The following is a 15,383-nucleotide window of genomic DNA, read 5'->3' as shown; positions in this document are numbered from 1 at the left end:
TGTGATAGACAGACAGACAGAAGGATATGGTGAAACTATAAGATTTCCTAGTTGACTATGGAACCTTAAAAAGTATTAAAAATGAAAAAAACTAATTTTTTATTTCATTCTACCAAAAAATTTAAGAAACTGTCCAGCCCTGCCTTAGCTGAAAGCTAGTTTATCTTTTAGACCTTCGCTTACCTACACATGATTCTGATGTAGTATAGGTATATAGGTTCGATGCCAGGTAAAGTGCGCTGAGATGTCAATAATTATGTTCTTTATTAAAAATGCATATTCATGATTGCAAATTAGATTTAGATTCATTTATTTCATAATACAGATTACATTATAAATTGCAGGCATGTCAATCTACAAGAATTCATATAATGATGATGATGATTATTTTATTCATATAGTTAACTAGAGACACAACCCTCTCCTTTACTTAATGCAACAATTTTGGTTGCCGACTGTACCTACTTACTTGATGTGGTTGTGGACGAATACAATTACGTTTGCTTATCTTTCATACATATTCTATCTCCACTATCTCGAGTACCTATTCCGTAGGTAAGTGCGTAATATGGAACACTAAAGTATATTTCATTTGTGAGTTATTATAACTCATTTACTGGGATTACGCCTAGAGTATGGAGCCACGTGCTGTAAATACTGTTTATGGTTTGATACCACAAAAAATTAAAACGGTGAAAGTGAGGCATTATTTTATGTTTCCTTAGGTTACTAAACAAATACAATGGTGCCTTATTTGTGCCAAAACATAAAATACTTGGTTGGTATGCAAACATTTAGGACATTAAAAGGGGGGACATTTAATTCGAAGCAAACGCTTTGGCTAATGCGTTGAGGTTGGGCCAAGCAGTAGGTAAGTGCTTTTCCTTTTTGCCAAACAACCTTTTCTTAGTAGGTATACCCTTTCCTTTAACTTTTTAGTTTGTTCAATCCCTTTCTATTATCCCTTCGAAATCCGGATAAGTCTATAGGCAGGATCTAAATATGTCTTTAACTTGATTCAATAACTGTGTATTGTCACCAAATATTTTTTTGTTGAAATAAAATTTGAATCATACAATAGGTAGGTATGTTTTTGGGTCTGAATTGAAAAATAAATTCAGTCTTATTGGAAATGGAAATATACCGCCCAACTTTTCAGCAATTCGTAATTGAATAAAAATGGGGCCGTCGGATTGGGTAGGGTTTTTGAATTTGCTCTGGAGTTACAAGATATTAATAGGTCTTGATATACATATATTATCTAATGAAAGGTTAATACTAATAATATTTATATGGCTTTAAACCTTAAGAAGTTTTAACGTCTACCTTTCATTTACAATATTAAAATAAGGCTACATTTTTACAGATATCTAAAATTCGATGTTTTTACTAGGGTGACAGCACGCCAGTAGCGGTGGGAGTGCAGGTGAACCCTCGCACCGGCTCGCGCCTGAAGGCGGAGCTGAGCTGCGACGGCGCGCCCTTGCCGCCGCCCTCGCCACGCTTCGCCCGGCACAACCACAACCACATGGGTAAGTTGCATTGATAACCAAATAAACCATGTCAGAGGATTCGGTAAAAGTTGTTGAAAAGGTAACAAAATGGTTAAACCTACTTACTGCCTAGTGCAGGGGTTGGCAAACCGCGGCTTGTGAGCCAAATGCGGCTCTTTGCACTGGTACTACTATGTAAACAAGCTCTCAGACATGGTGGTACCTGACATTTTGTTTGATAGGAATAATAGGATTACTATTAGTGATGTACCGACTATGGATTTGGCCGACTAGCCGACTAGCCGACTAGTCGGCGCTCAGATGGCCGACTAGTCGGCTTGGCCGATCATTGGTTTCGGCAAAGTTCGGGTGCAATCGGAACTGCCGGCCTAGCCAAGGTGACAATCGCTATCGCTTCGACAACGAAACGCTTTGTGTCTCTCTATCACTCTTCCATATTAGTGCGACAGTTGCGTTTCGATCGCTACGGAGCTTTAGCGATTGGCGTGTTGGCTACGGGGCTCGTTTCGGTCGCCTCGTTCCTGAGGGCCGATCGCGAACCACGTTCGACGTGTTGACTCTCCGTCGCACTTGTAAATTCGTACATAAGTGTGACAGGGATCCAACACGTCGAAGGCGGTAGGCCCTCTGGCAGCACAAGTCTTGCGTTCATGTTTACGGTCCGAAATTTGGGTATCATCATGGATCAGACGCTTTCTTGGCTTCTCACCAGCTGTAAAGTTTTTTTATTTTGTCGCAGAAAAAGTATTGTATACAGTAGTGATATAATCAAGCTTTTCAATCTCGTACCTTAGCAAGCTTCGTTGCTTAAACACGGTACTCGACTGAAAAGCTCTATTATATCACGATTGTATAAAATACTATTTGGTGTATTCCTTTTGGTTCAAACTTTATGAAATCGACTAAATACAATTCAACAAAAGAAATCAAGAATAATTTGTTTTGAACAATTTACTTACATCATTTTTGATAAAAAAACAATGCGGGATTAGTAAAATTAGAACAATTATCTACCAAATTGTTCCAGGCGGGGAAATAAAGACACAATTTTTCCATTTTGTTCCACCTAGTTGCTCGTGGGATGGGGACGCAGAGGGGTACACCACTTTTCTGCACGCAGAGCATCAGTTCAGAAGAATGTGATCTGCCCACTTTTTAGAACAACAACGACCCACTTTCAGAGCATGAGATATGACAAAGAATTTGTGTAACTATTTGTTAAACTTCGATTCTAACCGGAAGCCAGACGCACGCAGGAGGAATTTAGAGAATTTGAGGATTAGGCGATCTTTACACGTGTAGACTTTTTACCCTTCCCAAAAAAAAGGGTGTCTAATTTAACAAGTTCGGGAATTTAACTCGACAAAAAACATTTGACGTGGCTAGTGGCTACCAATATTCGCTTACTATTTTGATTAATGGCAGTGTCACGGCCAATACTTGTCTCGGTCGTGATGGACTACTTTCCACACAAACTGAGTGTATGTTCGGTAGTTCGTATGAATTAAAAGAAGAATTTAGACTAGAAATAATATCTAAGACTAATAATCCTTGACTAAAATATCATTCATTTCCTCTCTTATATTGTAAGCATTTTTTGATATCTAATACCAGCGTATCTTGTTCTTGATTGATTGCGAGCTCGCTTATGAAAAGACTTGTGTTTTTTTAATAGACAGGGAAATTATGTGCTCAGCCTGTGTAAACAGCTCTCTTCCCACTCCAATACTCGTATTGACGTGACGTAACATGCTGAAACACGGATGTAATCGCAATGTTCTAGGCTATTGTTATTTTCGCATAAATTGTGTATGTTCTTAGTATAGTTAAGTTGTAATGTTTTTTTTTGTATATATAGTTGAAATGGTATAATAAATTTGATCAAACAATATTATTAATCAGTACCTACACAAATAAATAAATTACTTGTACTAAACGTTGAACGTTTGGATTTTTACCACTTACGGGAAGATAGGCACCATTCGGACGCTTTTTAGATTTCGATTTTCCAAAAATTAGTCTTCAAAGGTAGATTGCTTAATTTGTTATTATAACATTCTGCGTATATTCCGCTGCCTACTCAAAAAGTTTGAAGTCGATAACTTAAAATAAATGAATGAATTGAATATTAGTAGAAGCTTTCGAATGTACGAATCTATCCCAAGGACGTCCATAAATCATGTAAAAAAACCTACAAAATATACATTACTGTCCTCGTGATCATAGTTACTTACCGTTGAGCAATAGTTCCATAGAAATTAACACTCTACTTCAGCACGAGTCATCTGAGAATATGGTCCAAATATTTACCTATTTACTTTGAGAGTGCAAAAACACATTACTCCCTCTCATGTCGCTTGCGACGGCTGCGTTGGCGGCAAACTTCGTGGACACCTGACTATTGCCAATGGCTACTTATACACGCAAAGTTGTAATAAATACGCTGTTCTGATATTTGTTTAGATTGGCTGTATAAAGCTACCCCGTGTATACATGCCTATCTACCCCTACTTAAATACGAAAAACAGTCTTAAATATTTAAGTGAAAATTTTATTATTTATGTATGTAAAGGTGAGTTCGGCAAAGTTACGGACATCGGGTAAGATCGTATGATTCAAATTTCCGCCTATTGTGGGGTATTTTTTTAATGCTGGCAAGGTGATGCGATGCGCCATTTTGTTCCGCACCCCTCTTCAGTCCGCACTTGTTGCTCTGACAGACTAGACGCGTGTTTTGTGCCGTTAAGTAGAAAAGTTCAAAAAATTTGATTTTATTTTCCATCCGGATATACCCTCCGCTAGTTTTTTTGGAATAACTGGTAAGTTTAAGCGTTATTTGTTTCTTTTACAGATTGCATGTTATTTTTATTAAATTTGTGACAAATCTGTATATTTGGAATTCTGATACGATGCCTGTAGGCCAAGATCCGGTCTTACCCGAAGTGGTAAAAGATCGGATGCAAATCATCCGATCTTGAATTCTCAGGAATGCTCAAACTTTATACGTGTCACCACGATGCTTGATTAAATTTCTCTAACAGACATATATAGTGGTGTTTTTTTTTACATAACCGCAAATTACAATCTAAGTGTCTAATATTGCACACTTAAGTAGGTAACTGATCTCTTTATGAATAAATAATTATAAATATTTTTATTTACCTATCTGCTGTAATTATGAAGAGGTAGGTTTATTTGTTTGTTGATTATTATTATTATTTTAATAATGTTAAAGAAATATAATGGTTTCTTGAAATATTATTGTTGTGTTGATTAATCAATTCTTACTTGGTTTAAAATGTGTGCTTATCAAAGCGAATTGGCCTGTTTGTAAGATCGAGAGATGTTTTCTCACACGAAATCATACTCGTAGTTATGTGAGATGGCGTTGGAAAGTTTATTAAGTACCTATAGACTGATATGACTGCAATTGATTAAGTTTTGGTCGTATTAATTCCTCCACTTTCATATTATTTTATCCTTATGTCCTATTTTATCACCCTCTTTCAACCTACCGCGCTTAAGGTGTCAATGAACCTACGTGGTTCATTGACCCACATGGGTTCATTGACCCCACACCTAAAAGTTTGACAACCATAATTTCTTGAAAATTGAGCGCATGGTGTAAGATCGGACGGAAAAAATGCAAAAAAAAATAAAATGGGTCGGATATGATAGCCCGAATTACTGCTAGGCCAATTCTTCTATATATGAATCGGTGAGTAAAACCGGTTATTTTGCAATGGTAAACTTTATGGTACCGGCAATAGGGCCGAACTTATAGGCCCGTCCGTTCTTACACCACCAGGTAAAAAAAGAATGCTGTCATATTATTTTGTTTCCTATATTTAAACACTCATTACACGCTCACTATGACGTTTAGAAAGATAATAAAATTCAATTATATAGAGCATTTCATTATTATCAATTCTGTACTTAAATCTTGTCCGTATCCTATCCAAAAGCTGAGAAAAAAAATAAAAAACAACATCATCTCAACCCACCTAAAATCGTCCGAAACTTAGCCGAACTCACCTATGGTATTATATATCCCGGGTATATTGTGTATGGGGGTAAAATTGACCAGTTTAATGACTTATTCGGCACGGGCGAAGTCAATATTTACGGTCAATCTTAATGCACCTTTATCTACACTATTTGCCCACATTTTCTAACAATGTGCTTAACAGCAGGAGCGATGGCTGCACAGGGTGACGTGAGCACCACCGAGGCCTGTCCGACAGCGTGCGTCCGTTGCGCATGCTGCGGCTGCACGCTGCGCGAGGCCGCCGCGCGCCACGAACAGCGGGTCGCCGCTAACGAGCGCCTCGAACGTGCCAATCTTGAGTGGAAACAGGTCAGGACGTAGTACCGAGGCCGGGATCCTTTTAATTTACCGAATTTTTTTTGACCAAATTTCGTTTCCCAACCAGTTTACCAACTGCACGTTTGTCAAGTCAATCTTTCCCATATAAACATTTGACAAACTTACAATCCGACAAATGATCATTTCCCAAACTGTTACTTGCAACTTTTATAAGACCAACTGTTTTATCCCAAATGTTTTACTTGGACTATAAATGTTCGCTCAGTCAAATAAATCACTGGACAAAATTATTTTGTCGAAAAATATCCTTAATTAAAAAAATGTTTGTTCAAATATATGTATTGCAAAACCACTACTTGACAAATTATGTCTATTCAAAATATTGTGTTAATATAAATGCAAATCAAACAGTCCGCATTAAAAAAAACGCTACAGTAATTACCTATATTTTTATCTAGGCAGGTTCGTTAGTTAGGTACCTTGTGTTTCTTAGAGCGGTTGACGGGTCTCACTTGCTTTAAAAAAAGGGATTATCATCAGCCACAATTGTTTTTTTATCAATTAAGACATACTTTTGAATATGTTGTGTTAGTCTTAGCAACACGAAAGCTACCAAGCGGAGCCCACAAGGGGGGCTCCGCCCCCCGCATTGAAAAAAAAACCACAGTATTACCTAGATGGGTTTGTTAGTTCCTCAGAGCAGAAAATAGGAGCCCCGCGAAGCGGCGCGTCGTCGACCAGTTGCTGGGTCTCACTCGCTTTAGAAAAAGGGATTATTGTCTGCCACAATTGTTTTTAGGGTTCCGTACCCAAAGAGTAAAAACGGGACCCTATTACTAAGACTCCGCTGTCCGTCTGTCCGTCTGTCTGTCACCAGACTGTATCTCATGAACCGTGATAGTTGAAATTTTCACAGATGATGTATTTCTGTTGCCGCTATAACAACAAATACTAAAAAGTACGGAACCCTCGGTGCGCGAGTCCGACTCGCACTTGGCCAGTTTTTTTTATTTTATCAATTAAGTCATACTTTTGAATAAGTAATTGCCAAAATACAATAGTTTGTCACGTTTTGTTTTGGTTTTTGTATTCTTTGGTAAGTACTCATTTCGAGTAATTCAAATGTTCAAAAAAAAAATATTAACTTACATTTGTCATGTTTTGTTATGGTTTTTGTATTCTTTGGCAACTAATCATTTCGAGGAATTAAAATTTGGTAAAATAAATGTTGCCAAAGTAACGAAATGTTAAAATATTTTTTTGCATAACGTTCTCTTGTTAACAGTTTTTTGCATAACGTTCTCTTTAAAGTTGTTTTACTTTTATACGAATGAATAACGAATAACTAACGAATGACGAATAAACGAATGAATAAAGTTTCGACGTTCACGTACTTTTTTTTTTACAATATTTAGGTACCTTTTCTGTAGCTACACTTTAATGGCGTCACATATACACAATAATTCAAAATTCATAAGTGACTAATAAATATAATTTCGCGATGCAGTAATAAAGTTAGACAGGGTGATATACTTATGAATACACCTCTGATTTCACCCTTATTTTATTTAATAACTTAAACGCGATTCAAGTCAATCAGCTTGAGTATTTTGCAGCCCTGAATCTGCTTTATCAATTACACGACATTTTCAGCAGGAATTGACGGTTATGCATGTCGCACTTAATTAATGAACACCGTCGTCGGATATTGCCGGCACGCCACGCTACTCACGACAGCTGTACATTTACTCATTATACTCTTGAAACCGTATCTAATATTACGCTATTTAGGAAAGTAAACCCTATTCTCTGGACCGTAGGTTTGGTTTTGCAAAAAAAAAAATTGTTCGATTTGTACTCGAAAAACATGAATTTGTAGATTTCGCTGCAGCGTTAGTATTTGATTAAGTAGTTAATAAACCATAATATGGCTTTTAAGTTTTATAATCATCATACATCCGGGGAAAATCGTACGTTACTCGTAAAATTTTGGGAAAGAGAAACATTAGCAAAAATATATATAATTATTTAAACTGGTTTACATTTCATAAATTTCACAGAATAGGTTCCTAAGTCCACCTCTAGGAGATGGTACCTACAGGAAGAAGATTTAAATTTCGAGTTGGCTACGCAAGAGTGCAAGTACCTAACCTAACTACTTATATTTCTTTGTCTTTCATTATATCTATAGGCTCCCTAAAGCCGTAGCTACATTTATGTAGATTCTAAAGCATAGACATATATATTACTTCGTAAAGACCGGCCTCTTCGACTCTTACGAGCATTACGAATGGGGCCGATACATTGGAGTCAAAATCGCATTTAGTTACACCAGCGCGCTCAGTCGTGTGGTGAACTGCGCAGTGGGATGGCGTCGGTGTTCGGTCGGAATTGTATGCATATGCTTATACTTTGTTTACACCAATGGTGACGCCTTTCCACTGCGCAATTCTAACTAAATGCGATTTTGACTCTAATGTATCGGCCCCATTCGTAGTGCTCGTAAGGCCGGTCTTTACGAAATATAGGTATAATGTTGTAAAGTCGTTCCACGTATCAAAGTGACTACATTAACCAACAGGATAGATGTCAGCACGATGCGTGATTTAGGATTCCTACCTACTAGTAAATATAGATACGTACCGCCGCGTGACTCAGAAGTAATTGACGTTTGACGCCCTCGCCTGAAAATCTATCCTCGACATTTTGATTAATCGGAACACCCCACGGAGTTTGGGTACTGCAAAACGTTTGAAACTCGCACAACTTCTCAATAAAAGTTTACTAAATTGAAACCAGTCGTTTTACGCAGCGTACAATGTAGGCGAACAACACGCGAACGCGAAGCGAAGCGACGCGGCGCGGGGTGAATCAATCCTTCGCCGCTTCGCTTCGTGTTCACGAGTTGTTCGCTTACGCAAGACTCGTAAGAGGCAGCGTTACACGTAACTGTTTTATTTCAAGCTGTGAAGTAAATCTGCTAAATTGGAACACGACAGTATTTGAATCCGGGGAAGCGTTCAATAATTGATGAGCCTAGCAAATAACACCCAACTGTCCTTGTCGTCTTTAAGGGGCTATTTGGCATTAGGAAGGAAATCCCGATTCAATAATTGCCATCTATTTATTCGTGTTCCCAGAACCATTAAGGAATATTTAAACCTGCGCAAATTATCGTGTTCGCATAAGCCTGTTTAATAAACAAAATTTCATCATGCTATCTTTATTATGAATCGAATAGGTAAGTCTTTATAGAGCTTTATATTGGGCAGTCGATAATTTTTAATTATTATCGCCTGCCATTTTAGTAGCGTTACGTAGATCACCTTAGAAGTATGAAAATATAGAACTTTGTATATGTATAATTAAGCCAATATATCACAATCGGATTAGGACAAATTGCGAAATCTCTTGGACAGTGTTGAAATTTGGTATATATGTTTATCATAATTTGTGTCATGTCCATACCATTTGACATTTGGGGACCTTGAGGAACCGCAGTCATCTTGGAAAATGTGTGCCTTCCTGGAAAAATTCGCATTTTACTCTGAATATACGTATTCAATGGAAATATGGTGTAAGGCAACATTAAAGCTTATTAAATTCTACACAAAAAAGTCCTACATACCTTTGCGGAAAAATGAAATCTTATAGAAAATACTTGCTGAATCTAGATTGACCGCTTATACTTTTCTAGGGGACATTCTCTTGATATGAAACTTGGATCGATAGGAATTCCACTTATGTCCATGATCTACGCCAATATCAACATTTTAGGACAAATTGCGAAATCTCTTGGACAGTGTTGAAATTTGGTATGTATGTTTATCATAATTTGTGTCATGTCCATACCATTTGACATTTGGGGACCTTGAGGAACCGCAGTCATCTTGGAAAATGTGTGCCTTCCTGGAAAAATTCGCATTTTACTCTGAATATACGTATTCAATGGAAATATGGTGTAAGGCAACATTAAAGCTTATTAAATTCTACACAAAAAAGTCCTACATACCTTTGCGGAAAAATGAAATCTTATAGAAAATACTTGCTGAATCTAGATTGACCGCTTATACTTTTCTAGGGGACATTCTCTTGATATGAAACTTGGATCGATAGGAATTCCACTTATGTCCATGATCTACGCCAATATCAACATTTTAGGACAAATTGCGAAATCTCTTGGACAGTGTTGAAATTTGGTATGTATGTTTATCATAATTTGTGTCATGTCCATACCATTTGACATTTGGGGACCTTGAGGAACCGCAGTCATCTTGGAAAATGTGTGCCTTCCTGGAAAAATTCGCATTTTACTCTGAATATACGTATTCAATGGAAATATGGTGTAAGGCAACATTAAAGCTTATTAAATTCTACACAAAAAAGTCCTACATACCTTTGCGGAAAAATGAAATCTTATAGAAAATACTTGCTGAATCTAGATTGACCGCTTATACTTTTCTAGGGGACATTCTCTTGATATGAAACTTGGATCGATAGGAATTCCACTTATGTCCATGATCTACGCCAATATCAACATTTTAGGACAAATTGCGAAATCTCTTGGACAGTGTTGAAATTTGGTATATATGTTTATCATAATTTGTGTCATGTCCATACCATTTGACATTTGGGGACCTTGAGGAACCGCAGTCATCTTGGAAAATGTGTGCCTTCCTGGAAAAATTCGCATTTTACTCTGAATATACGTATTCAATGGAAATATGGTGTAAGGCAACATTAAAGCTTATTAAATTCTACACAAAAAAGTCCTACATACCTTTGCGGAAAAATGAAATCTTATAGAAAATACTTGCTGAATCTAGATTGACCGCTTATACTTTTCTAGGGGACATTCTCTTGATATGAAACTTGGATCGATAGGAATTCCACTTATGTCCATGATCTACGCCAATATCAACATTTTACTCGACTGTGACAACCAGAAAGTAACACAGTCATGCTCTCGACAATGTTTTTTTTTGTGCCCTTAAATAATTCGACAGTGACATATCAATCGCCTTCTATACCTATTATGTTAATATGATTAATATGTTATTATGTTAATATGATTAGATATTCATTAGAACTGTATAGTAACAGATCTGTGGGGCAGATATTCGATTAGGTAGGTGCAAGATATAATACTACTGACTTTGAGTCAATAGCAACTTACCATCGTCAAGTTGTAGATTTTATGTTTGGAATAATAAAAAACCGGACAAGTGCGAGTCGGACTCGCCAACCGAGGGTTCCGTACTTTTTAGTATTCGTTGTTATAGCGGCAACAGAAATACATCACCTGTGACAATTTCAACTGTCTAGTTATCATGGTTCATGAGATACAGCCTGGTGACAGACAGATAGACCGACGGACAGACAGTTCCACTTATTACCACAGATTAATAAATACTGTCTTACGCAGCATACTACGTAGGCGAACGACACGCGAACGCGAAGCGAAGCGATGCGGCGCGGGGTGAATCAATCCTTTGATACCTATAGAAGTGTCCTACGTTGGCGATCTCGTTGCGAACGTGAATGCCGCGCCGAGCCGCTTCGCTTCGCGTTGTCGAGTTGTTCGCTTACGTAAGACGCAGCCGCAGCGTAACTAATAGGGTCCCGTTTTTACCCTTTGGGTACGGAACCCTAAGAACACCATCAACAATTTGGAAAACGCAACCGCTTTGTCAACCAAATATACATAATCACGAGTATAATATAGTAGCTATACCTACTGCACTTATATTGGATTGGTGGCTCACAGAAGCATTTAGTTCAGTCAACAAAACATTGTAGTGTTTGGACTTCGGCTGTTATTAGAACAGTTTATCTTAGTTACACCTTTATAGAGAATATAATGGTAAGATTACGGCTGTTCGCAGGTGGCAGTAGTGGCGGACCGGGCGCTGCTGGCGGTGTTCGTGCTGGTCACTGCCATCTCCACGGCGGCCATCCTCCTGCCCCAGCTTACCAACCTGCACGTCGGAAACACGCCCTTGAAACCACCTACTTAAAACCGACCTCAAATATCACGGAAACGTCGGAAACAAACTTTTGTGCCAACGAATAATTAATGTACTATTGTCAAAGTTGTGCCAATTAAATATTAATTTCATAACTTATTCGAGTAAGTGAATACTCGATTCAACTTAAAGTTTTAAACTTTTAGTAGGTATAGGTATAACGTCGGCCAAATTATGATAAACTTATTCTGGATATCCGGTAATTAATGGATAACCTTCTAACCACCGCCACACCGACAGGTGCCCTCAGGCTGGTCCAGAAAATGGATTTATACACGGTGGCTAAAAATAAGTTCATTCCCGTTGCTAGGGAGCGAAAAAAAAATTTGGCTGTTTTATACATTTGGCTGGTCCATTTTCTATGGGAGGGTAATTTTTTTTCGCGAATTCGTGTTTGGATGCACTTATTTTTAGGCACCCTGTATATTCTAGTACAAGTTTCGTGGTTTGCGAGATAATCGAACTTTTCTTTCTTTTTTAATAGCCAGCACCGAGGAAGGTCGATTATCTCGAAAACTACGAAACTTTTACCACTGTCGGTAGTTAGAAGGTTATTTATTAATTACCGGGCACCTTATAACGAGATTAAATTTAATTGCCCTAAGATTTATTTGCCCTGATGACAAAAAATATTAATGATATGATAGTACAGAATGTACATGTACACGGTTTGTTAAAATAATGTGTAAAAAATGTTTATCTTTTTATTTTCCTTAAAATAAGTTGTGCCAATATTACGAGTATAAAATGTCAATTATTTAGGTAACTAAATATTTGAAATACTGTTCGTTAAGTTGAATGGTGTAACATTTGTAGTTTATAGACGATGGCATTATAGCTAAGGTCTGTTTTTTTATTCCGTAGACTAAAATGAGGTTTCATGTGTAAGACATGACATTTCTTAGTACTACATGAAATGTCATTTTAGTCTACGGAATAAAAAAACAGAATATAGCTATTGTTTATATTTTGATTTATTTTATATTTAATCTTCGCTATTTTATTAACTTGTAAATACACTTAACAGATATATCACATAACATAGGTAATTAACAAACAACAAAGTACACAAAGATGGCAAGCACTGACATTACCTACTTATCTCATAATTGTTCAAATTACTTAGTTTTCATTTTAAGATTACCTATATTGATTATCAATGGAAACAGTTTAGAAATTGATGTTAGTTGTTGAAATAAAATATTATAAAAACTAGTGTATGCTCAAGGTTGTTGCCAAATAAGATAAATAAAAACGAAAGTGTAAATATTAAGTATTAAGAAAGTTACGATAATATGTTATTGCATTGTAAGTGTAAAAAGTGAGAAATAAATTGATTGATATTATTTAAGTGTTGTTATTCATTCTCTCTATAACTTATCTGCCACGTTATAACTCCAAAATTTGTTATATTTCTTTTATCGCCACAATAAGTAAAAACAAGTTTTCCCTAGTGAAAACTAGTTTCACTGAAATAAATTATTGAAAAAAAAACCGGCCAAGTGCGAGTCGGACTCGCGCACAAAGGGTTCCGTACCATTACGAAAAAAAAACAGCAAAAAAATCACGTTTGTTGTATGGGAGCCCCATTTAAATATTTATATTATTCTGTTTTTAGTATTTGTTGTTATAGCGGCAACAGAAATACATCATCTGTGAAAATTTCAACTGTCTAGCTATCACGGTTCATGAGATACAGCCTGGTGACAGACGGACAGACGGACAGCGGAGTCTTAGTAATAGGGTCCCGTTTTTACCCTTTGGGTACGGAACCCTAACTAGTTTTCAGCAAGGTACTTTGCAAATACTAGTTTTAACTGAAAAAAATCCAGTTAAAACTAGTTTTCACAGAGGCCTAACGGAAGACTAGTTTTAACTAATGAAAACTCGTTTTCACTGAGGCGATACGGAAAATTAGTTTTAACTAAGCTGTTTTTTTATTCCGTAGACTAAAATGACGTTTCATATGTAAGACATGACATTTCTTAGTACCACATGAAATGTCATTTTAGTCTACGGAATAAAAAAAAACAGAATATAGGGAAACACCAATAAAATGCACGCCCCGCCCCGCCCGTCAGCTGTCTAACCCGCGGTCTAACAAACAGTTACCTATTTAATCCAGCCTACACTATAGTGAATTACCTACATACATATTATATACTTTTTATTTTGTGACATCCGTTTTTGTGCGCTTATTATGTAATATAAGCCGATTTTGATGAATGGATTGCCAAACAATTCGTTTGTATCACCCGGGTAGCCTAAGTAAGTATGTATGTAAGTAAGTAATTAGCCTATTCGCTTTATCAAATCGACTCCATAAAAAGAGGAAGGGCCTGAAAATACCAAAGCCCGGTTAAAGTTTTTAAACTTTTACTTGCTACTTACGAGTATTAATGGCTTGGTCTAATCACGACTTTCTAGAATGAGAAAACTTCTCTATGGTGCAATAAAATGCCACGAATTCAAACAATCTTCTAGAACGTAAATTTATATCGACCGAATAAAATTTAATTAAACTGACGTGATGAGCTGATGAGAAGGCACTTCTTGAATAATATGCAATATAAAAATGCAAGTGGTAAAATTACATTTCAATTTTGAAACTGCGCAGAAGATGCTACGTGCCTGATGCATGTTACGTGCTTTGGTTGGTGAGGAGAATAAGTAAAAATTCTTGCTAAATGTGTGCCGTACCTGACGTGGTTAGGTTAAGCTTAAGAGTTGAAGATAAGTTACATCCTGGATTTATTTCTACTTGAAAACTGCAGATGTTATGTTACTTATGTTGCAAATACATACACGGTTATTCGACATCGACAATATACAATTTTCGGTAAACCTTTGAATATAGGTATTTTGGAATAGAATCAAATAATGTTTGGACGTTTATGTAGGTACAACATTACAAGCGTGGCTGCGACTGGGGACCGTAGGGCTGGCAGCTTCCTCGCACAGCGCATTAGTATTGCAGTTCAGCGGGGTAATGCTGCCAGCATCTACGGCACCTTGCCGAGGGGTGATTTTTTATTTTAGTTAAGGTTTAGGATAGGTAGCATATTTTAGTTACGTTTAGTTTATAAGTTTTGTTACTATAAATATAGTATATTTAATTTGTTCCAATAAAGAAATTACTTTACAGTTTACGTGGCTAACGTGGCAGTAGTAAAGCTTAAAACCGGAGATATAATTTAATGCTTACGTTTGCCAACCATATTTTAATATTATTGAATATAAATATGGAGATGTTAAAATAGGATATTATTTCTAGGTGATGTCACTGACGTCAGCTGGCCGTACCGGAGCAACTGCCGTGAGTCATGTATTGAAACTTATTCAATTATTTGCGACTTTCGCGAGTACTGTGACAACTTGCCCGGGCTGCTCTTGAAAGCTAGGATTTACTTTAGCAGATTCGCTTACATGGATTTCAATAGTAGTTTGGTGAAGTGGGATGCTATGTTACGTAAATTGGTAAGTAATCATTTTTTATGTGCATAGTTTATAAGAAGC

The 15,383-nt window shown here is 36.8% G+C and overlaps 1 protein-coding gene across 1 annotated transcript in view; it reads left to right on the top strand.

Annotated features, from left to right (window-relative positions):
• Positions 1 to 13,164, top strand: part of LOC134755808 (neuronal acetylcholine receptor subunit alpha-10-like) — a 48,128-nt gene extending 34,964 nt beyond the window's left edge. The window contains exons 8-10 of the mRNA XM_063692416.1: positions 1,394 to 1,532; positions 5,705 to 5,871; positions 11,727 to 13,164. Of these exons, the coding sequence (XP_063548486.1) occupies positions 1,394 to 1,532; positions 5,705 to 5,871; positions 11,727 to 11,858 (438 nt within the window). The 3' untranslated portion in view covers positions 11,859 to 13,164. The remainder of the gene's footprint in view (positions 1 to 1,393; positions 1,533 to 5,704; positions 5,872 to 11,726) is intronic.
• Positions 13,165 to 15,383: the final 2,219 nt, after the last annotated feature.

The sequence above is a fragment of the Cydia strobilella genome, chromosome 3, assembly GCF_947568885.1.
Source record: "Cydia strobilella chromosome 3, ilCydStro3.1, whole genome shotgun sequence".
In the NCBI taxonomy this organism is placed as follows: Eukaryota; Metazoa; Arthropoda; class Insecta; order Lepidoptera; family Tortricidae; genus Cydia; species Cydia strobilella.
This window is presented reverse-complemented; position numbering and strand designations above follow the sequence as displayed.